Source organism: Cadophora gregata (genome assembly GCF_030347475.1).
Source record: "Cadophora gregata isolate MNR1 chromosome Unknown scaffold_4, whole genome shotgun sequence".
NCBI lineage: Eukaryota > Fungi > Ascomycota > Leotiomycetes > Helotiales > Ploettnerulaceae > Cadophora > Cadophora gregata.
Genome location: NW_026695927.1, coordinates 3149506 through 3172644, shown reverse-complemented (window position 1 = coordinate 3172644; position 23139 = coordinate 3149506). Strand labels below are relative to the sequence as shown.

General features: G+C 43.2%; 7 protein-coding genes across 7 annotated transcripts; 3 read left to right on the top strand and 4 right to left on the bottom strand.

The window, feature by feature from the left end:
* ONS95_010755 (uncharacterized protein) lies at nt 1-1072 on the bottom strand (the record flags this gene model as incomplete). Its single annotated transcript, XM_058504377.1, has 3 exons — nt 1-395; nt 553-760; nt 932-1072. 3 exons carry the CDS (start codon nt 1070-1072, stop codon nt 1-3), a joined length of 744 nt encoding a protein of 247 aa, XP_058361091.1.
* Nucleotides 1073-1871: 799 nt separating this feature from the next.
* On the top strand, nt 1872-2666 carry ONS95_010754 (uncharacterized protein; the record flags this gene model as incomplete). Its single annotated transcript, XM_058504376.1, has 1 exon — nt 1872-2666. One exon carries the CDS (start codon nt 1872-1874, stop codon nt 2664-2666), a length of 795 nt encoding a protein of 264 aa, XP_058361090.1.
* A 763-nt stretch (nt 2667-3429) lies between these two features.
* ONS95_010753 (uncharacterized protein) lies at nt 3430-4284 on the bottom strand. The gene has a single exon (XM_058504375.1). The coding sequence runs from the start codon at nt 3985-3987 to the stop codon at nt 3577-3579; it is 411 nt and encodes a 136-aa protein (XP_058361089.1). The 5' UTR covers nt 3988-4284; the 3' UTR covers nt 3430-3576.
* Nucleotides 4285-4874: 590 nt separating this feature from the next.
* On the bottom strand, nt 4875-5524 carry ONS95_010752 (uncharacterized protein; the record flags this gene model as incomplete). The annotated part of the gene is made up of 2 exons (XM_058504374.1): nt 4875-4988; nt 5102-5524. 2 exons carry the CDS (start codon nt 5522-5524, stop codon nt 4875-4877), a joined length of 537 nt encoding a protein of 178 aa, XP_058361088.1.
* A 2688-nt stretch (nt 5525-8212) lies between these two features.
* Nucleotides 8213-10944, top strand: ONS95_010751 (uncharacterized protein). Its single transcript, XM_058504373.1, has 2 exons — nt 8213-8547; nt 8638-10944. Exon 2 carries the CDS (start codon nt 9077-9079, stop codon nt 10433-10435), a length of 1359 nt encoding a protein of 452 aa, XP_058361087.1. The 5' UTR covers nt 8213-8547; nt 8638-9076; the 3' UTR covers nt 10436-10944.
* Nucleotides 10945-16874: 5930 nt separating this feature from the next.
* Nucleotides 16875-20481, bottom strand: ONS95_010749 (uncharacterized protein). The gene is made up of 2 exons (XM_058504371.1): nt 18645-20481; nt 16875-18601 (listed from the first exon to the last, which is right to left on the bottom strand). The coding sequence occupies exons 1-2, from the start codon at nt 20226-20228 to the stop codon at nt 17687-17689; spliced, it is 2499 nt and encodes an 832-aa protein (XP_058361085.1). The 5' UTR covers nt 20229-20481; the 3' UTR covers nt 16875-17686.
* On the top strand, nt 17253-17678 carry ONS95_010750 (uncharacterized protein; the record flags this gene model as incomplete). The annotated part of the gene is made up of 1 exon (XM_058504372.1): nt 17253-17678. The coding sequence occupies one exon, from the start codon at nt 17253-17255 to the stop codon at nt 17676-17678; it is 426 nt and encodes a 141-aa protein (XP_058361086.1).
* Nucleotides 20482-23139: the final 2658 nt, after the last annotated feature.

The following is a 23139-nucleotide window of genomic DNA, read 5'->3' as shown; positions in this document are numbered from 1 at the left end:
TCAAGCAGCACACTCACAATCATCATGCTTACAAGCCTTCTTCTTACACCCCTCCTCTTCTTTCGCCACACACTTACACTCCCCCTTTCCCCCTTTTTTCCTCCCAGCACACTTATGTCCCCTATGACTATGCGGCTGCGCCTTAACCCTTACGACCAAGTTCTCGCCCGTCTGGCCCACAGCATGGACAAGACAATCCTCTCCATACGGCCACTCACCGACAAAATCAGCCTTGACATCGTACTCGGCGAAACTGTCTTTCGTGACTTCGTCGTCGAGGAGTGTGGTCAACGCAGCGGTGAAAGCGAGGCCTCGCGTCGGGAACGTGCCTTCGACTTGCGTGAGTTGAGAGGAGCCGGTGCGGTCGGTGTTGTAGTTTATTGTGGTTTGGAGGACTGTTTTGTTGATTTTTAGTATAAGTACAAGTACTGGTACTGGTATCTTTCCTGAGGACTGGATCCCTGGATTATATCTCCAAGTTCCTAGCTCTAGTTCCAAGGAAAAGGAAAAGTACAATGCAGGAGATAGGACATTAAAGGAAAGCAGACATACCATAATGCAAAAAACCTTCCACCTCGCCCTGAGCATTACCCTTGAATCCCGCAGCGTTGACCTCAGTTTCCAAACCGACCTCGAATTGCTGTCCCGCTGGCGCTTTGGCGAAGACCAACACGCCGTCGCCGCGCTTCCATTCTTCGGCGGCCGGGATTTCGCTCTTCTGCTCGTAGAGCTCGAAATCGGATTTTAGGTAGCCTTCGGACTGTTGAGTGGGTTGGGCGGATTAGCTTTGTCTTCTGCTTGCCAGCTGTTGGGAGGGAAGTTGAATTGCGATCCATGTGATGATGTGGAAAAGGATGAGGTGGCTGATGGTAGGTTTGAGATTGATGGGGAATTTGAGATGGGAAGAGAAGAGGGGAGTTGATTAACTTACAGCGAGCCCAGCATTGGCAGCTGCTTTCGCAGCAGCGAGATCCGTGAAAGTACCTAGGATATCGACATCACGAGTCGCTCCAGAGGGATCTTCATCGAATCTGATGATGGTGCGTATGACGTGGTAGAGAAGATCGGACATGATCCTCGTTGGTTTATTGGCTCGTTAAAGAAAAGTGCTTGGTGCTTGGTACTTGGTTGCAATTGTAAGTACGTACGTGTTGACTTTGGTTGGTAGCGAACTGTTGTTTGAGATTTTGTCGGGAGAAAGATGGAACGGAAGGCTTGGAGGGAATGCATGATCTATATACCCATTCCATTCCGCCTCTCCCGTTTGTCATCTGTTTGCACACATGCATGCATGCTATCACCAGTTACCAGTCCATTAACTAGGTAAGTTAAGCCAAAGTCAAAGCAAGAGCAAGGCAAGGCAAGCAAGTGCCCGTATCTGAGCAGTTAGTCCACCTTGCCAGTCATTCCGAACACCACGTGATGTTCACCAAACCTGAGGGTCGAACGACCATGAGCTGATCATCATCAACGCATCTGGCAATTCACAACAACCCACATACCGTAGACAATTTGCAGACGTGCAACTTTGCGTCACTCGACGCTTCGTGATGTTCGCGGCGCGCGGCGTGCAGCGTGGTTCGATGCTGCGAATTCTGCCGAGAGATTCTGGGGTGATGTGTTAGTGGGGCGTGGGTCGATTCCCCGGATCTCCTGATGGGAGAGGGGAGATAGGGTAAATCTACGAGTGCGTCCCGCAGACATCAGGGAGAAGGAAACCAAAAATCGCATTTCTGATAACAGTGAGACCCTCGTGTAGTACTTGGCGGCGGAACAAACGCATAACAGAAATCTCTTAAAGAGACAATAATTTCGTCTAACGAGGTCTCCACACGTCAGCGAAACCAACCCAGCCAAAATAAAACAAAACCATGTCACCATTCACACAACTCCAAACCGCGCTGGGGCACAACCACGGCTACGGCAACGGGATCGACAAAGACTTCTCACCGATCCTACACTACATCGACGAATTCGACCGACACTTCTCACGTCGTCACCGCTTCATGAACTGTTTCATCCCGCGCTTCGACCTCGAGGAAGACAATCGGAATTATTACCTGTATGGTGATATTCCCGGCGCGACGGCGAGTGAGATTACAGTTGAGGCCAATGATGACCATACGCTGGTCGTGTATGGGAATACTAAGAGGCCCGGACCGGAAAGGGAGGGCGAGGTGAAGGGGGAGGGAGTATCGAATCCGACTCCTGGATTTCAGGCTGCTTCGGTGCGGGAACAGGAACAACAAACTTTCGAACCATCACCACCAACCCAACCAGCACCAGCACCAGCACACACGCATCACCAGCGACACCTGACCTCCAACTCCGACCCAAACCCCAACCCAACCACCAACCACGTAATCCTCCTCTCCGAGCGCCTCACCGGAGACTTCCACCGCACATTTGCCTTCCCCTGTGCCGTCGACGAGAAAGGCGTGAAAGCTAGTATGGAAAACGGGGTGCTGAGTGTTGTAGTTCCGAAGAGGGATGTAGTGGAGAGGAAGAAGAAGGGGATTAAGATTCCGGTTTTGAAGGGTGGGTGGTGGAGGGCGGAGAATGGATTGCATGGGGAGAATGAGGTGCGGGGAAGGATGGCGACGAGGGTTGGGGGTGTGGGTATGGACCAGGGGAATGCAGTGGCGTTTCGGGGCGATGCGGTCTGAGGGATTGGAGTGCTGGTGAGTGTGCGTCTGTGAGAGCCTCTGAAAGGATGTTTCAAAGTATGGTTTGAAAGAGAGGGTCTGTGATTTCTGTTTGGGTAATTTAGTGGAATGGTAATAGGGCAGGAGCTGACTTGTGAGATTCACTTTCTATTTTTCTCCTTTGAGAACAAGCCATAATATCCGATTGGAGCTTTCGGCGCATGTATCCTAGTCTTACAGTACCTCCTGAACAAACTTCCATATCGACTGAGTTTATATGCCATCCCATTGCTTGATCTTAACCAGCCCACCTTCCGTGATATATCAATAAAATAGAGATAAAAGAAATACATTATATTAAGAGGTCCATATAGTATTAACCAAAATAAACTACTTTTATGTAAGATCCCAATTCCTTGCGTAGCCGCTGGTTGTCGGCCTCCAAGTTCGAGACCGAGGACTTGAGCTCTTCGACAGAGGCGAGGATTGAGGAGAGAAGCTCGGTAGATATCTGAACCGTGGAAGCTTGAACAGGTGCTTCCGGCATTCTGACAATGAGGTCCAACATTCATATGAAAGCGGACAGGTCTTCGAGGAACAAGCTCCTGTGTTGATTCTCCGTTGGGACGTTGGAGTGAGACCTGGAACAGGAGACAGGAGATGTGGGTCGCGTCTGAACTCGCGCTAGAACACGAGATGAGACGGCACCAAGTGATAGAGTACGTGGGTACAAAAATGGAAATCAACAAAAATTTTGAGCGAAGGCATCACTTCAGATGCTAGATATCGACATCTGAGTAACAAATTATTCATTATATTCCTACCATTTCCTCATGGAATTGTGCAATCCAAAGTCACCCGCTTCCAAACCCAAATCAAGAACGCCCGCTTCGCCAAATTCCCAACCTAACTTCCTCGAGAACTTTCTTCCCTATCCCAACGTTCCCAACCTCTGCTGCTCAGCCCTCAGTTGTCTCACGATCCCATCAGCCCATTCATCCATGGCCTCCCAGTTCCTCTTATCCTCGAACTTGAGCCCGAAGCAGTGGAAGAAAAGTTTGAGACAGCCTCCCACGTCCTTCTCCTGGTACGCTCCATAGAACAGCTTGTGTCCTTCAAGTACAATTTGTTTTGATAGCCAGTCTTTCATTTGCTTCTCCTCTCCCTCAAATTGGCTTTGTGGAGGCATCCCGACGCTGAATGCCCATGTGGGCTTTGGGTTGTCGCGGAGTGCTGTCGTGTTGTTCTTGACGAATTTCTTTCCTTTTCTCATCCAGCTCCCAGCATGGATGCAAGAGCCAATAATGATGGCATCTACATCGGCTCGGTTAGCACAGTTCATCGTTGAAGCAGAAGCTTCGAAATTTCGATGTGAAGAGGTTTCCTTAGGCACAGAAGTCTAGCTCTAGCCACTTACCGAAGTCATCGACCGATGCTTTCGTCTCCACGGGTTCGAGGGTGATGCTGCTGAAATCTGCTGCAGCTATTCTCGCCTGGATACGCTCTGCAATGGAACGTGTACTCCCACTTGTCGTTGCGTATGTAATGAGAATCTTCATTTCGTCTCTTCTGAATCGATTGTGACGAGTTTTGAATTTTGTATTTTGTATTTTGAATTGTGTATTTGGTTTTGCGAAGAGGAAGTCAGCGATGGTGTTTTACCTCCAGCTGCTTCTTAAATATCCATGATCATGGTGATTTTGTGGGGAGATTGTGGTGTTGAGCGTGACCCCCGGTTTGGCCTTCACATCACACCACTGTGATGGGACCATGGTGTGGCGAGCCTTTTACCCCAGGAAAACTCCTTGCGGGTGAACCACTTCCTGAGAAACACGCTAGTGAACCAGTGGAGTGATCTCAACTAAAATTTTCAAGTCATTGACTGATAGATTAGCGGCGGCCAAGTGCGCTGCTTTGACTGTTGATTAAGAGGGCAACTCCAAGTCCTCGGCCATTGGCAGCTTTCGCGTACTGTGTATAGTCATGAACATTTATTTTCAGCCTCGCACTCGAAAGCTAAAGTAACAACGAACATCAGCATCTTTTGAGTTTAAGAGAATGGAGAAGTGTCCAAGTGATCATTTTCGGGGTTTCCGGGGTATCTTTCCGCACACTGCCAAACTAGGTCGAATCGCCCGCTGGCTCAACCGCGAAAGACTATTTAACACTACCCAACGCATCGACAAATCCAACGACTTAAACACGATTCCCCCACTTTGTACTTAATATTCAATGGCACCGCTTATGTCCTTCCTCCTTGCCTTTCGTATACCGAGAGAGAATACCCATATCCCAAAAGACACTCGCTTCATGGATTTGCATACCATCAATCCCTCCCTCGCCCTGCTTGAAACGTCAGTGATGAGCACTCTTTCATCCCCAGAATTCTGTTAAAAGCTCGATACCCGCCCCTAAACAAGATATTACTCGAAATTAGAGGGCAAGGATGTACCGACCTCAGCTGGTCCGATCGTAATAACACAGAACATCGGAGACACAATATCCGTCCTATCCCCCTTCAACCTAAAATGCCTCACCAGCTCTCCATACACAACAACATGGCCCTCAGCTTCCGGTATCACTCTCACTTCCACAATCTCATGTGTGACCGAATCGAAAGGTGGGAACAATCGCTTCATCCACTCCCAGATATGCGAGCCTGAGAGGTAGACATCGCCTTTGGTATCATGGAAAACGGCGTTGGGAGAGAAGAACGTGGTACAGGGTGTGCTTTTCAGTCTGCTTGCATCTAGCGTGTCAATATATCGCTCAAAGAATCTCAGACTTTGATATTGTCGCGAATGAGAATCCCATGGTCCACGGTGTGTTACAAGCGATGTTGCAGAGGTGGAAGTGGACTGTGTTCTGATCAGAGGCATCGTTTCTGTTTCAACGACGTCTGAAATTGCAAGCTCAAGATTGCGGCTCGATTGTTGTAGTAAGTTCACTTACTCACAGTCGCCATACTCTCGATGTTCACCGACACTCATTTGCTTTGTTATGCCGAACTGCAGCGCCGGTGGAGCCGGGGGAGCTTCAGGTCACGAATCACAGCTTCGCGGCCACAAATGCATGTTGATTACAACACAAATATGAGCCGCCGCACAAGGTCGACCTTTAAATACAACACGCCCAGATTGCATCCGACTATGGTTGGGAGAGATAGCTGTGACGGAGTTGTCGCTGCGCGTATTCTCGCGAGTCACGACAAACCAACAGTGCGTAAGAAGTCAAGTAGCAGTACATGATGCCGTCTTGGGGGTTGAGAAGTGTGAGGGTATCGTCGTCGAAGATTCGTCGTTGAAAAAAAGATTCCTCCCAAATCTGATGTTGAAGCTCGTTGGCCAAGAGAGAAAAGGTAGCAACATCTTTTTTCTTTCCTTGCAAGTCTTGTCGCCAAGTTCGAGGACTAATTTCCATATCTAGCCAAGGTCTATTAACTACTAGTTGATACAATTATAATGGCGGCTACTTGACGGCCACTTGACGGCCAATGCTTGTTCAGCTGTGTCAAGATAGTTGCAGATGTCAAGTCCAGAGGAGCTGACAAGTGACAGAGGATACGGGCTTAGGAGTGTGGACTTCCATGAAAGGTTTGCTGATCTCCAAAGGGTGATTGTGACCGACCGACACTTGAACTTGCACGGAGGAGTTCTCCGGAATAAATGGACCGAAGAGAAGTGGAAAGAAGAGTCAAGTGCAAATCAGAACGACTGGGGCCGGGGCTGTGGGGCTGTGGGGCTGTGGAGAAGCTTTTTAAGAAAAAAGGCCTGGGATTCAGAGATCGTCAGATAAGCCCGAGACGGACAAGGACAAGAAAAGATACATTGCAAGCTTCTAAACATGTCCCTCGCCGGGGGATCCGGTGACTTACTAGTCACCACCAGCTCACCCCAGGACAATTGTGAGAGAGGGGGAAGCGGGCGAAGTGATCATTAAGGGGCGAGGGGTAGGGATAGATCTCTCAAGGTAGCAGGCAAGCGATATAATGTTGGTGGCCGATTGAAAACAATGTTTGACTTGGAAAAAATTGCAGTGGAACGATATATTGATGATTCGACAAAAGTTGATGGCATGAATAACTTCCCTGAAGGCCCTGACGTACGCCTCGTCGCGTCATGTCTTGTGTGCATAGTGTCTGGAGTCGTATCAGCGCCATGGATCCATTTCCAAGGCTTGCCCTTTGGAGTATGCCAGCAAGCGCAAGTAGTCCACGGTGTCCGCTTCCCGGCCCCCCTCGACCCTATCGTCGCTGCTAACATCACGATCGCTGTAGCTCAATCTACCATCGAAATGGCTGATCAAAGGCTCAATTCTCTGCGACGCAAAAAACCTCTGGAGCCGAAATTGAGAGTGCAACCAAGAAGGTTAGACGTTGGCACTGATCTGGTGTTCGCTCACTGTCAGTCAAGCCGAGTTTATCCTCGCGTCAGCCATAAGCCACAAACTTGGTAACGTCCATCCCTGCGTGCCGGAAAAACCTGCATGCCGGAAAAAAATGATAGGTACTTTCACTTTAAGCATCTTAAAATCCATGCACACCTTAATACCCCTAATAATGTTTTAAAGTTATATTCTGTGGCCACACCCGGACACCCAAAACCCCTCCTACTAGAACATCATGTTGTTATTGTCGCCCTCGTGCCTGATTTGCAAAGAATCTTTTTTCATAGCGTAACAGAGTCCCTCTACTACAGCTCTACTACCGAGCTCTTACTACCCCTAATACGTGATCAATGGGTCTTATCCGAGCTCTAATGCCTTATTACTATGCCGGGAATCGTCATTAGCCTTGTGGCTGATATGGCGCGCAATTTTCTGCATGATCGCCACACGGATCTGTACTTCGGAGTGAAGCGAATGACGATTGTGGTTAGTGCAAACCGGCCCCTCAATATTTACGCCGTAATTTACAGTAAAATTGTGAAGCCTTAGGCATAAAGGCCAACCGTGGCTGAAGGTACTTGTGATGGCTGGTGCAACAGGTATGGTGGGGCTTGAATAAGGCTCCAGGCTGAAACTCAAGCACATTATTTTTTTATACTGAAGCCTCAGCCGCAATCTCCTCATCAACACCGAAACACCTTCCTTTCGAGACTCCCTTTATTTTATATTCAATATCATTGACTGTCAATATTTCACCATCACCATTGCCTACCGAGAGTCACAATCGAGTCATCATGCGCCGGATTCTCGAGAAACGCGCGCTGTACAGCGAACGTGTCCGAGAGAACCTCTCTCTACGCAACCTTCTTGAATGTATTGCCATGCTTTGCTTCATGCTGGCGCCTTGCCTATGGTGGCTATCGCACATTATAACAACAAATGCCAGGGGTCAAATTGTTCCTTTTTGTGGTACCATTCTGTTCATACTGGCATTAGCTTGGTATTTTGTGAGTGTAAGATTCGAAGAGCTCTGGGATCTTTTTGCGTTGGTCACGTTAAGCTGTGTGGCACCCTTCATCTACTTTTTGGACATTATTAGATCACTTATCAGTTCGATGCGTTGGGGATTCTTCGTTTTGAGTCCTCCAAGATATCGGAGGATCATACCATCTACTTGCACAGCCAACTGTTGGCATTATGGTTTCCGACTCTGCAAGAAGTGCGACCATGTGTTAAAAAGTTCTTCTCTACTCATTGGCACAAGGTGGTTGATCGCTCGTTCAGTCGAGAGACATGCACATCTTACAGAATCACAACTTCGAATCTCTGTTATAGAGTGCCACTTGTGCAGCATCTTGCTGCAGTCAGTACGTGATGACGAGGGACAGTTCGAAAGGAATAAATCGACACTTATAGCTTCAAATCCTGCGGACGTGTGCATTGTCAAAATCTGGCAGGAATGGGATAGAAAGTCGGGTAGTTGGATATGCTTCCTCCAGCTGCGGGGGTCATCTAGGTTTGGCAGTCCCCTTGTCGTTGTCGAAACAAATCAATGTAGATTTATACGGATCTAGAATGCGGAATCCAATGCTAACATTGTTCGTAGCCAATTCCCACGAGTGCAATCTACGATACAACACCAGTTCACAAGATGTATTTAGGCTTGCTAAGGAATGGATCCATGCCTGCAACAACCATCCCATGTGCCAGAATAACTTTGTTTCGACCAGTAGACGAAGGATCTCTCCCGATCGCTTGGTGATGCTCGAACATGGGATCGATAAACCAAAGTTGCGGCTGATTGATACCGACTCAGAACGCCAGCTTGAATACGCCGCATTAAGTCATTGTTGGGGGGGCGCCGAAATCTTCAAACTCTTATCCAGCAATGAAGTGCAAGTGAGGGATTCGATCAAGTTCGAACTTCTAGCTCTGAACTTTCAAGACGCCATTGAAGCTACATTGAAGATCGGGCTGCAATATGGATTGATTCACTTTGTATCATCCAGGACAGTCACGATGACTGGACCATCCAAGCCGCGAAGATGGGGCAGTATTATGCAAACGCAGCATGTGTTCTATCTGCGACAGCATCTGAGTCTCCGAATGGTGGCTGCTTCTATCCAAAAGATCCTTTCATTAATGACTGTGTACTGCGTTCGGATGGTAACGCATCTCTCGTGGTCCAGTCATGGATGAGAAATCAATCTCTTGACACCCTCTTTACTCGCGAAGTAGAAGCTGCTCCTCTGACCACGAGGGGCTGGACATTTCAAGAAAGAGTACTCTCTAAATGTATTGTACATTTCTGTAAAGGCTTGGTTTTCTTTGAATGCAATACCATGCGCGCTTCAGAATACCACGACAAAGGGGAACTTTACTCTCGCAGAACTAATGTACGCCAAGATGGGAGGCTGCACGCATCTGTCGTCATAGAAGGGCTTCTGGTGAAAGATGATCATTATCAGAGACGAAACGTCACGAGAGTGATTAGGGGAGTTTCAACAAGACCAATCAGTCGACCAGCGAAAAACACCATTCGTGTTGAGACAAAAGTAGCCATCAACCGTAACTATAAGTCACTATCCGAGAAAATGGACGAGTTGTCGCGTCTTTCGGCTCTGACCGGAGTGAGGGGAGCCTTTCAACTTGTCCTACGCTCTTCGGGATCAGCCATGGCAGAAAAGATGGAGTGCCATCAGTGTTGGTACGAGGTGGTGGAACAGTATTCGGGGCGAGCTCTTACACGACATACAGATAAACTTACGGCTCTTGCTGGAATCGGAGATCTAGTTCAGGACCGCGGAGGTCATAAATTCGTCGCTGGGCTCTGGATGCAAAATCTCCCTTTGAATCTTCTCTGGACTAGGCATGATTCAAATCCGCCACCGAGAGATCGGCCAATGAGAAACTTGCCAACTTGGTCATGGGCATCGATTGATGGAGTGATATCCCACAGATTGAAGTGGGCACCATCATACAACCTGGACCAAGGGGACACAGGAGCAGTTGAGAGGTTCAAAACATCCTGGGAACATATCTCAATTCTCATATCGGACGAAGAGACTGAAGTTCCAGTGATCGTCGGCAGCCTCATTCACAACGCTTGCCTGAGAATCACTGGTTCTCTCTTCAATTTCTCCACCGTCGACACTGAATTCATCCCAGACGTTGACACAAGCTCCACCGCTAGCGAATTGCTTGGCTTGCCGATTCTCCAATTCAAAAATATCCAAGTTGAACCAATTGGAAGCAATGCTCAGGTCCACGGAATTGTGCTACGTCGTCTTCCTGACAAAGTGGCTACTTTCGAGAGAGTTGGGTACTTCTGGGCGGCAGAAGATGAAGTTGTCAAGAAAGTCTCGGAAGCGATGCATTCAAAATGCGGGATTCGACTTGTTTAAGACTATTGAGCCAGCGCTAACTCGGTGGGAAGAGTACATTTGTACTCGATGTTCATGCCGTGTAGCAAAGAGAGATACTATACTGTAACGACCTACAGAGGAAGTATTAATTACGCTTCTGACCACGTTTTCCCTTGTCTTTCATGGCATCTTTCTGAGCACGCGTTGCTTGTGCCTCCTCAATGTCCTCATAACTCTCCCAGATTCGGAGCACGCATACAACGTAAGGCATTACCTCCGTACCTTATATGGAAATGGGGATAGGGATTGGAAGGACTGAGTGGCAACTTCTCCAGAACTGCGAAACGTGGCTGCCTGTGGAAACTTCTAGAAGCACGCCACACTGCGCCACACTTCCACGTGATATAAATAAAAATGCGTAATCAAAATACGATTCACGTGGCTGTGAATACAATACTAGGTAATGGCAATAAATCCTTCCTCGCTTATTAAGATGCGGGCATTTTGTATACCACCCACTTTTGTCCGGATAAATTCGGCAGGCAGGTTTCCTTTTACTGTATATCTTCAAACTTTAGAATTAGATTTGAACTTAATAGAAGCTCTAGACTACGGCACCGAATTCCGGGGATAGATTAATTGTCATAATAGAGTGTGAAGGCCCGGATACTTAGGATTCAGGGGAGACGCTAAGCAAATAGGTCGAAGCCCTGAAAGAAGTAGAATGCCTATATACGAGGATCTAAAGCTAAGGAGAGAAGGCCGTTCTTGAGGGTATACAAGGTGTAAAGGTAGTGGTAACTACTTCTTTACTATACCCGATTAGGAAGAGTCTAGAGCTCGGCAAAGCTCGGTAAGACTCGGTAGAGCTCGGTTAACTCTGAAGGGGTTTACCGACAGTTACCCACTTAGTTATACGCAAAGGGAAATAGCTCTACGCTACTATGGGAGTTTACGTCAAGTTTTACGTCAAGTGTAATTAGGCCTAATCGGGAATAGCCCGGGGAATTTGTCTATATAGGCTCGAGCGCCCTCCACGGAATCGAGGGCTCCTCAGCTTGATATTCGCGCTAATAGAGAGGTTATCACCTGATCCGTGGTTATTTCGCTCACGTGCTAGCTAACGCTAAACCGTGCTATTACATAGTAGCTTCTTATGCAACTGTAATTATGATATAGTAGTAATTCTAATCGATTGAAAAAGACCTTAAAACTTCATTTTTATTAAGATCTCTACTTTATTAACTCTTAGTGTATCTACTATTATACTATGATATTATCTTAATTAAAAGCACTAATTCCCTACGTCGCTAGAGTCTTAAAAGGTAAAACTCTACTAGAGTTTGATAACTTCTTTAAATAGGAGCTTAAGACTAAATAAGAGCTAGCTAGGGCTAGTGTTCTTTATCACGTTTTTACTGAAGTTAGCGTGCTGAATAGTGTTAATTAGCAGAATACTTATACTAAGGAAAAGAAGGAAGCTTTTAAAATAGTTATTAATTTAATCTCTAAGCTTCTCTTTCCTAAGTATAGAGATATTATTAAACTAAATAACGCTAAGCTTCTCTAAGAAGCTATTCACGCTAACAAAGGTAAAGTAGTTTAAGGGAGTCTTACTTTTACTAATATAAGAGACGATTTCTTTAAGATAAAGTTTATCCTAAGGGAGGAAATACTTCAGAACTATATTATAAGGCTCTTACTCTTTAAAGTAAAGCTTAGTAGCGATAGTAAACCTCTTACTAATAAGGATATACGTCTTAAGCTATTACAGTTATTACTAGCGTCCGGAGCTTAGATTACTATAGCGCTTACCTTAGAATCGTAAGACCTGGATCTTAGAGATACTATATAAAAGCTTAACGAATATCAAATTTAATAGAGGGAATAGCTTCGACTTATAGCTACTAGTAACGCTATAAACTACGCGAATAGAGGCTATAATAGAGGGAGAGGTAGTAGAGACAGTAGAGGCTAGAGGGGTAGAGGCTACTCACGTAGAAGAGGTAATATATATAAGAACAGGAGAGGATAGGAAAGACGGAATAATAATAGCAGGAGTAGTAGCTAATAAAGACGTAGAGGGCACGTGGAAAAGAGAGGAAATCGCCCTAAATTAGGCTGAAATTAGTATACTCGATATAAAGGCTATAGCTATTAGTACATAGACTGCACAGAAGCTAAGAATACCTACGCGAGAGATAACGCTAATAAAGTAGAGGAAATTAAAGATAATAATACTTATCCCGTGTTCCCTTCGGAAGAGATTTACTATACTAAAGACGTAGAATATACTTTATTAATAATCTCTATTATAGAATCTATCTGGAAAATCGACTCTAGTGTCACTTACTACTTTAGTAGAGTTCTAGCTAAGTTCAAGTAACTCAAGCGCTAGCGTAATACTAAATACGTTAAAACAGCGACTAATTCGTACTCGATAGCTAAAGGTTATAGAGATATTACTATTAATAGGTTAACCCTTAAAGACGTGTAGTACGTACCTAACTTCGGAGCTATAAAGCTAGTATCGATATATTAACTCTTAGACGAAGGAATTAATACGGAACTAACTAAGATATCAGCAAATAGATACCGGAATAGTGAACTAGCCTTTACAGGCATAAGAAACAGAGGTTTATATATTCTAGATACGAATCCTTGATATTAAGTTATATATAACGTAATTCCGTTAGACTTAAAGCTACTAAAGGAACGAATAAAGAGTTAGCCTAGCACAGAGGAAATAAAGGCAGATCTACTCTATAGGCGTTTAGGTTATATAAATTACGCCTATTTAAAGAAACTAGTTACTTACAGTAGTTACAGAATAAGATCGATTTCTATTCTAGAGCTAAAAAGAGAGAGGTATTACAAGGCTTACCTTATAAGCCGTATAAAAGAGTACTTTAATAAGAAGTTAGATAGTAGAACTAACGTACCTATTTATTAACTACACGCTAATATCTCTAGTATCTTACTACGCTTAATTCGCGGCTATAAATACTTCCTTTTAGTAGTAGATAATACCACGAGGATATATTAGGTAGATCTCTTAGTTAATAAGTCTGCGTTAACTATTTAACTAGTTATTCGGAAATTAAAGCTATAGCTTGAAACTTAAGGGTAAAGTAAATTCCGTATAATTATCTACTAGAGGACTAATAATAGGAAGGGAGAGTTCAGTCCTAAGTTTATTATCTAGCTGCAAGAGAGTGGAATTATTCCTGAACCCTCTCCTTTATATAAATACTCTCTGAATAAAGTTATAGAGCGATAGATATATAAACTAGCTAAGATTACACGCTTAATCTTCTATAACACGAAGATACCTAAGAATATATAGTACTATACTATTAAGTAGGCGGTAAAGCTAAAGAACAGACGCCTAACTACTACTTTACTATATAAAACAGCTACTAGACTCACTCTAATTAAAGCGTATAGAGGACAACCTATAAACCTCTCTAAAATAAAAGTATTTAGCTTTATAGTGTACCCTTTACATCTACCAGAGCTATATTAGAGCAAAATAAAGCAAAGGACGATTCCGGGGTGTTTCGTATTAGTAGGTATAGCTAATATCTTAACTTATAGGCTCCTAAACATAGAAACCTTTAAGGAACTGGAAATAGCCGACTATAGCTTTAATAAGTATATAATATACTCTATATATACTAGTAGTAAGGAAACTACACTAAAAGGCAGTGATAAGGCAGTAGAAAGACCTCTGCTACTAGCTACTAGTCCAGCACTTACTAAGAGGCCAGCTAGGGGTGCTAAAGGCTTGGAAAGACCTCCAGGAGAGAGGCTAGCTATAGAAGCTAAAAATCCTTTAAGGGGAAGGTTAGCTATAGAAAATATAGTAGGAGACACTAAGGGAGTATCTAATTAACGCCTCCCTGAATAGGCTCAACTAGTAAACGTATCTAATAATACTCCACTGTTAAGATATAGTAGGAAATAGCGTAGAAAATAACACTTCGAGTAAGCTACTTAAGTAATAACTACGAAGCTATACTCTTAGTAAATCCTTGATAAGGTATTAACCTATTAAATAGCGCTAATTACGCTGGAGGGTGAACTTATACAACCTCTTAAGGTTATAATTATCGCAGAGGCTCTAAGGGAGAATCTAGTAGAATAGAAGGCTGCTATTCTTAAGGAATTATAGGCTATATAAAGCGCTGGAACCTATAAAGTATACTTTAGTAAGCCTCCCTCCGGCTCGAAACTAATATCTTCAAGACTAGTTCTATATAATAAAATCAACTCTGATAGCTCTATAATACAGCGAAAAGCTAGGCTCGTAGTAAGAGGCTTTAAGTAAAAACACGGCCTTAACTACTTCGATACCTTTACGAGCGTTATACGCTATTCTATCTTATAAGTACTACTTACTATTACGACTAAAAGAGACCTAGAGATTAAGTATATCAATATTAACACTGCCTTCTTAAACGTATACCTAAAAGAAGATATATATATAATAATTCCGAATAACAAGACGCCGGAGATATAGAATAAGCTTTACTTAGAGCTAAATAGAAGGAAAGATATATATCTAAAGCTCCTACACTCTCTCTATAGCCTGAAATAAGTACCTAGGGAATAGTAGCTCCTTATTAAAGATAAGATAGAAAAGCTAGGTCTAGAAGCGTTAGAGGCTAACCCTAATCTCTTTATCTTTAAGAATAGAGTATATATATTAGTCTTTATTAACGATATACTGATTATAAGTAACTCTACTAACTGCGAATATCTCAAGAAACAGCTCTTAAAGACCTGGAAAAGTAAAGACCTCGGAGCTGTTAATATGTTTATAGGCCTATAAGTTAAGAGGGATAGGAAGAATAAGACTCTGCGGATTTATTAAACAGCTTATATATAAAAGCTACTAGAAAGGTTTGAAATAGCCGCAGCTGGAGGTAATACCTTACCTGTAGCCGCTAGAACAGTACTAAAGGAGTTAGCTAAAGATAAAGGTATTATACTAGCCTCCTCTAAAGAGATCTCACTATTTCAGTAGATTATCAGCTCTCTAATATACCTCTCGAACCTCATACGACTTAATATTACCTATATAATAGGCTAGCTAGCGCAGTATATATTAAATCCCCTTAAATCTTACCTCTAAGATACGAAACCTCTCCTCTAATATTTATAATATATAGAAGGTAACGGAATAACGTTTAGAATCGGAATAGAATACAGGGAAAAGCTAGACAACGATATATTCGATATTTAGACTAACGCTACATAGGGGACGGAATATAACAGGAAATTATTCTAAGGATAAATAGCAAGGTTCTACGGGGGTCTAATCTCTTAGGCTGCTAATAGGTAAAGGTCTATAGCTCTCTCTAGCTTAGATTCTAAGATAATAGCTACTAGTGATAGCTCCAGAGAAGTAGCCTAGTTACTTAAGCTATGGAAAAACCTTGATATAAAGCTATTCCGAATTCCTACGCTATATCTTAATAACGCTAGAGCTAAATCTCTCTTAAAAGAACAGAAATTCTATCTAAAGGTAAAGTATATTAATATCCGCTACTTCTATATTCGAGATAATATAGTTTTATATAATAAGTTAGTAGTAAAACATATTCTAGGTAATAATAATATAGCAGATACTCTTACGAAGGCTTTACCTTCAGAATCGTTTAAATAATATAAGACATATATAGAGTTACTTAGTAACAACTAATTCTCTGATAATAACTCTAAGATTAATAATAGTTAGCTAATTAACAGTAGACCTATATAAATCAAGGCTGTTTCTAGTAGTAGAACCTATAAAAAAATAGAATATTCTTCGCGGAAAATCAGTCCTTTAATAAATATCTTCCTTAATAATAATATATAACTACGAATTAAGTAAAATATAATATATAACTACTATACCTAATAGTTAAAACGAATCTTGTTCCGCGGTTAAAGGAAGAAAGAAAGGAAATAGAACTAGAAGAGGACGACCTTTATATACCTTAGAAGCTAGAGAGAAGGCTAGTAAGGAATATCTTAATAGCTATAAAAGGAAGGTACGAGGTAGCTATAAAGAAGGGTGAATAAGAGCGGCAGGAGTAGGAGATTATTAATAAGAGAGCGATTTAGGTGCACTCTTATACTGTTTTATATACCTTAATACTATAAAGTTACTGAACTCCTAGGAAAACAGGAGACGTAGGCACTATATACATGCTAGTATATTATAGGAGTTAATAAGGCACAATCGAGGCTCCTTATATAATACAAGTTATTAGTAATACTTCGGCGATACTCTGGCATCGCTTCGGGAATATTCAGCGCTGTACTACTTTAGAAGGCTCTATTTACTACAGATATAGAGAATAGGGGAGCTATTAGAAATATGGGGGTTGTAGGCGTAGACTTAGTACTGTAGGCCGTACTACTGAGTACGCTACCCCTTTATATAGGAGATTCTCTCTCTCTGTAGTAGCTTCTTATGCAACTGTAATTATGATATAGTTAAGCTCGGATGTCAGCATCCAGAAAATGCAGCCTAAAAGGGAAGCTTAACAAGACTTGACCAAGATGGGGATTCTCTTCGGGAACATATAACAAGTACTCTAGCTATCACTGGACACATCTTTCCTCTCAAGTCTCCAAATCCGCGATAGCGCTCATTCACAGAAGATCTCGACATCACGTTGAGACTCCCCGCCCCATACTCCGCACGGCCTCACCATTGGACGCCAAACAATTCTCCATCGTCCGCATCGACCCTTTGAACAACCCCTTTGGAGGCGTCGTCGGCGCAGACAGACCCGAATCCGAGCAAGCAGAAAGACTCAGATCGCAGGAAGAGTCCACGACAAGAGGCGAGAATGGCTTCATGGTCATCATATTGAAACCCTCGCAAACAGCACCAGACTCAGCAGAGATTCTCAAAGCCCATGATGGATGGCTGATTGGAATGAGCGGATACAACTTATTTGCTCTTAAAACAATAGGCGGGTTAGATGGTTATGTTGGAGATATTGGAGCTTTGGTTGATCATCGGTTCGCAAGGAAGGGGTATGCTCTCGATGCCCTTGAGGGTTTGATTGAGCATGGATTTGGAGAGATGGGGCTGGGCGGTATGTTCTTGGAGACGAACGCAGATAATGAGCCGTTCAAAAGATTGATGAGTCTCATGGAGCTAGATGATGTGCGCGAATACTGTCCAGACGACAAAGGGAGCTTCACGTATACATTTGGGAAAGGGAAGTGGGATGCTGCTAAAGCGGTCCTAAGAATGAAGGGTAAGTGGCTAATATAGATTAGGTACTACAATATCAGAGTGAAGACAGCACGTCCTCGAGAATCTGCTTTTTTCGTGCATTTCGCCCCAGCTTGGAGTACTGGACGCTTCTCGCCAACTGGCAGAATTATATCAAGATCTTTCCATACCGGAACAAAGTTACCAGACCTCTCTAGCCCGACCGAGATCCCCTCGTCTGTGGAGGTATACTTCAACGTAAACGTGGATACCTCGAGTTTGGCGGCGATACCATCATCCTCATACCAAGTGTATGAGAATTCGGAGGCCTCTGGTGCAGGAAAGATCTCTACTGCACGGTAGTCATCCTCCACGACATTAGGAGAAGGAAACCTATTGTCACCGGGTGACCGAGTCTGAAGATCCTTCCCGATGGCAATGCCCCCGCCAACTCGGGCAAGCAGCGGAATACTCTCTTTCCATTGCGAGTCGATGTCAACCCATTGCCCGCCTGTCAAATGTTGATGTGGTGCACTCAGGTTCAAGTATCCATGTTCATTCTTCGGCAGGTACATGCGAGCTGTCGTGTTCCCAGGCTCGTAGACACCGCCGACCATGATTGTGTCTCCCAGCCAGTACTGCGTTTCGCCAGCCATCACCTCGGGAGTCCAAACTTCTGGGTCCGACTCGTAGCCCCATCCAACCCATCTCTGGGGAGCCAGCGCCGTCGAGTGGCTCTCCAGCATGAGAGAGTAGAGATACGGAATCAGCTCGTACCGACGTTTGATGACATCACGGATAAGAGGGGTTATCTCTGGATACATCCATGGCTCAATTACACCGCCAATAGTGTTATCGTTCTCATCTGTCTTGAAACAATTGATAGCAAAGCGTGGAGAGTAAATTCCCAATTGCACCCAGCGAAGTAGCAACTCAGGGCTGGGCTGTGGCCCTTCAAACCCGCCGATATCATGACCATAGCACTAAAGAGTCAGCAACAACTACCAAGAGTGGAAAGTGAATTACCTGGAGCAAGCTAATTCCGGCATTCAGAGACAGAGAGTTAGCACCCTTCATCCCATCCCAGCTAGTCACATTGTCTCCAGCCCAAGAACTCGCGGCATATCGCATCGTTCCAGCCGTGGCAGATCTGGTCAGGACAAACGGACGAACATCTGGCTCCAAATCCACGAGAGCGTCGTATGAAGATTTGCCCATCAGCTCCGTGTGTAGACTTCGTCCCCACAAACCGATTTGATTTCCGTGCTCTGACGATCTGCCATCAAGTGCGCACTGCCAGTCGTCATCAGGAATGGTATACTCGTTGTTGTCGTTCCAGATGCCTTCAATTCCACACTTTCGAAGGGCCCTGACTCCTTCGTACCACCACTTGAACCCTGCCTCGGATGTGAAGTCAATATGTCCACCTTCTCCACTCTCCCCACCACCAGCACTCCAAAGTCGAGCAACACCCGACTTCTTCGTCCGTGGATCGGTGAAGAGCGCACCTGAAGCCACCAGCTTGGGATACTCTGGGTGATTGGCAAGTACATATGGCTTCACATTCGCAATGATGCGAATACCCTCCTCGTGGTACTTTGCTACAAACCCTTCAGGGTCAGGGAATCGGTGCCGATTCCAAGTGAAGACGTTCCGAGTCTTAGGTTCCGTCTCTGCTACTGTGTATCCAGACGACATCTGGAATGCGGAGCATGGGATATCATGTTTCTTTAGCTTCGCAGCAAAGTCCATAAGAGCATCCGAGGCTCGTGGCTCGTCCAGCATGGAGTATTTCATTCCACCGGCAATGTATCCAAACGCCCATCTTGGAACAAGCAACGGGTATCCAACCAGATCTGCGTATATCCTCACAACATCCTGGATTGTCTTCCCCACCATCAAATATTCTTCGAGTCCACCATAGTCTTGTCTGTAGACCTTGAAGTGCCCCCACAAGCCATCTATCTCTGATCCTACGGCGTATGTCCCCCGACTGTGCGATGTTGAGAATATGCCGACACATCCTTCGGGAGTTGCATTGATAAGGAGAGGAATATGTTTGTAGAGAGGATCCGTTCGATAGATATCGTAACCAAAGCAATCTGTAGCGGAAATGATGAAGTTTCGGTTCGACAGATTCATAGGCGCTGCTTTCTCCCCCAAGCCAGCATGCAGTGTATCCCGCTTGTATCTGGTATAATGGGCAATGCCTGTCGAGTCGGCCACGTAGGATCGAAAGTCGAGATCGCGGTGGATTGGGGCGGATTGTCCATCGAGTTGCAAAGACACAACAGGGGGACCACTCCAGTCCACTGTTGCTGTTACCCTACCAGCATTGATAATTTTGAGGCTTCCGGAAGACTTGGAACTCAATTTCACGCCCTCGAGATTCGGAGTCGGACGAGGAGTGCTTGGATGTAGGGGTAAAGGATGGCTCTTCGAGGAAAAGGTTGTTCGAAACAAGCCGGGACGAAGCGCTTGGAATGTGAACTGGAAAGGGGTATCTCCATCAGTAGATAGGAGACTCACGTCCGTGGACGGCGGACCATTTACATGTCCATTCTCTTGAACAACGGAATAATTTTGGGGAGTGAATTCGCGTTGCGGCATGATGACAGCTTAATGGAACTATAAGAAGAGACCAGAATTGGGTGAGGAGAGGAGAGGAGAAGAGAGGGATAGGATAAGTTTTATGGTCGGGATTGAAAGTTCAAGGATACACGCATCAACCTACGTTTTGTTATAGCTCGTCTGACTGGTGCTGGCAAAGAAAACCACGATCGGATACATCCCGAAGAATTGGTGATGTTGAGGGATCGAATGAGTTAAGCCCCCGCAGTAATCGGGAGCTGATATAGGCTAGTCGGCTTCTTTCCGAGTATCCACCTAATATCGGAACTTGCTGCATGGCCACTCGCTTATTTAGAGTCCTCCCCGGACTTTCTATTGTTTTGGGAGTGCCTGCGGGAGGCGGGGTACCCCCGCATACGAGTCAGGTCCTAGTAGCATCATCATCCAGCGACGTACTCGGTGAAGTATTAATTAAGGGCCGGGGCGGTCTAGAGCGGCAGAACGCCAAAATCCTGTAAATAAGTAAACGCGTAGAACTACCTTCACTTCTTAATATCTCTATTAATTCTTGTTACAATACTATAAAAGATACGCTATTTAAAAGGTCTTTATCTAAAGGCTCTAAAAACCGACTATAAAAAATAACTATTAGACTATCGCTAGTAAATCTGCTATATAGCTAGTCTTACGAGCTTAACTGAAGAAGCTAAGTATTAGAAAGATCAGAAGAACCCCCTAAGTACTAGAATAATACGAAAGATATATAAGAGGGTAGCGAAGAGGTAAGAGCTTAATAGATTATGAAATAGAAAAGGAAGGAAGGTTCTAAGGGATAAATCTTATAATAAAAACGTAGGTAAAAGAGGCCGGAAAGAGAAGCTCTTACTTAGACTGAAATAGTACCTTATTAATAAGGCTTCAAGCACTCGCGAGAATAGGAGGAAAACTATAAACTAGTATTATTCTGAATTCCTTATTTCCTATAATATCAAGATCTCTCTAGAGCTATTCCTTTAAGTAATATATAACACAGGGATTTATAAGAAGAAAGCTGAATTTAAGCTAAAGCTGATATAATACTATAAAGACAAACATGTAAAATAAGCTATAGAGCTTTAAAAGGTTCTAAAGGAGTTACTTAGTTCTATTACTTTTCTTAACGCCGCGTTAATTCGACTTAACGAAGATAAGAATAATACCTATTAGTAAAGGTAAAATAAGAGGTACTACAAAGACGTTAAAATCGATACTCTTAAGAATAATAATTACTCGTGCAATTAATTCTTTAGTATAATTACCTTCGGAGCAAGAAATAGTTTATATCGAGTCTTTAAGACGGAAATAATATAAGAGAAGGCTACGGCTAAGATTTATCTTTAATAACTTAATAGAAGTTAGTAAGACTAGTTAGAGGCTATATATATATAGTTACTTGCAGCATGTGCGAGAGATAGGAAATAAGCTAGAAAACGTTTAAGAGGCCTCTTACTAAGTTAAGAGGTATTTATATAGAACTATTACTTTAAAAGAACCGGTATAAAAGGAGGTGTTAATTAGTACCGGTTTATCTTCTACTATATTAATCTCTTAGTTCTTCTATAGTATCGAATACTAACGTAAGCTTATCTAGTGTTCAGAATAACTATAGATAACACTAGTTGATATACTTATAAGTCGACTATATATCTTTTAAAGGCCTAGGGAGTTATTATCTTTAAGTAGCCGGCATAATCCCCGGATTTAAATCTAATTAAGTATATATAGGACTATATACGGAAGTAATTAAAAAGGAAGTAATAGAACGGAACATATCTAAAGATAAATTTACAGATAATTCAGGCGTGGAAAGAGGAGTAGGCAAAGGTTCCTTAGGAGGAAATTAATAAGGTTATACTATATATAATCGAGATCTGCTAATGGATTATTAATTCTGTTGGTCTGCAGACCTTTACTATAGAGGTATAGGGGGAAATCAGGGGGTGCAGGTAATCCCGGTTAGGGAATGGACCTCTTTCGGATATAAACCGGGGGTTATTCGGAAGGTAGTATATATTCTGACCTGTAGATACTCTTTATAATATATACTTTTAAATACCTTTAAACTGAACCTTAGATTTTAACGTATATTAATATACACTTATTATTTATTTACTAGTACGATACTAACACTGATTAGTAGTTACCTTATACTACAGAATAGATAGGTTAAATGTAATAAAGTTGACTCTTAAGATATAACGCTGAATTAATATTAGCGGGCTCTTATTAAAACTAAGTAAAGTAAGCCTTGTAAAGTAACTAGAGAACTCTCATTGAAATTAAGTAAAGTGAGTTCTATATTACTAAAGAACGATAGCTACTCTCCGATAGTTGTTAAGATATTTCCAGAGCTATTTAGTTAGATATTTCTAGGATATAAAAGATATATCTAAAACACTTACAAATCGCCTCTAGTACAATAGTAACTCTAATAGACTAAGTTATAGAATAACCTGAAGTAGAAGTTAGAAGTAGTAGAACCTTAACGTAAGACGGAACACTAGCTCCTAGAGTACCTTCAGCTAGTCTTATAGTAGCTGATATTAATAATCTAGTTTAAGGATTTATAGACTATTCTATAAGGAAAAGTATTAGAGGAGAGATATTATTCTAGGACTTTTAGGAATATTTTCTAGATTAGATAGTAGATGATTTTAAAAAGATAACAGGTAAGTAACAATATAAGCTCTGAGACTATCTCTTAAAGAATCAGGTCTATATTTAATATTAAAAGAGATTATAGATTTCCTAAGCTCTCGTAATAGTAGTTTAAGTGTAAAAGAACACCTAGCTAGATAGGTAGGAAACTAAACTACTACTAGACTTACTATTCGGCCCTTTTTTAGATAAGATTTAGACTTGTAATTAAAGAGAGAACTAAGTACGATAAACGCTTTATTAGAACTCGCTT

What these genes read in the sequence shown, in the direction of transcription:
- ONS95_010753 (XM_058504375.1), bottom strand. Translation starts at nt 3,987, where the DNA reads ATGAACTGTGCTAACCGAGCCGATGTAGATGCCATCATTATTGGCTCT.
- ONS95_010751 (XM_058504373.1), top strand. Translation starts at nt 9,077, where the DNA reads ATGGGGCAGTATTATGCAAACGCAGCATGTGTTCTATCTGCGACAGCA.
- ONS95_010749 (XM_058504371.1), bottom strand. Translation starts at nt 20,228, where the DNA reads ATGCCGCAACGCGAATTCACTCCCCAAAATTATTCCGTTGTTCAAGAG. An exon ending in CCGGAATTAGCTTGCTCCAG is followed by an intron (nt 18,602 to 18,644) that starts GTAATTCACTTT and finishes CTGACTCTTTAG; the next exon opens with TGCTATGGTCATGATATCGG.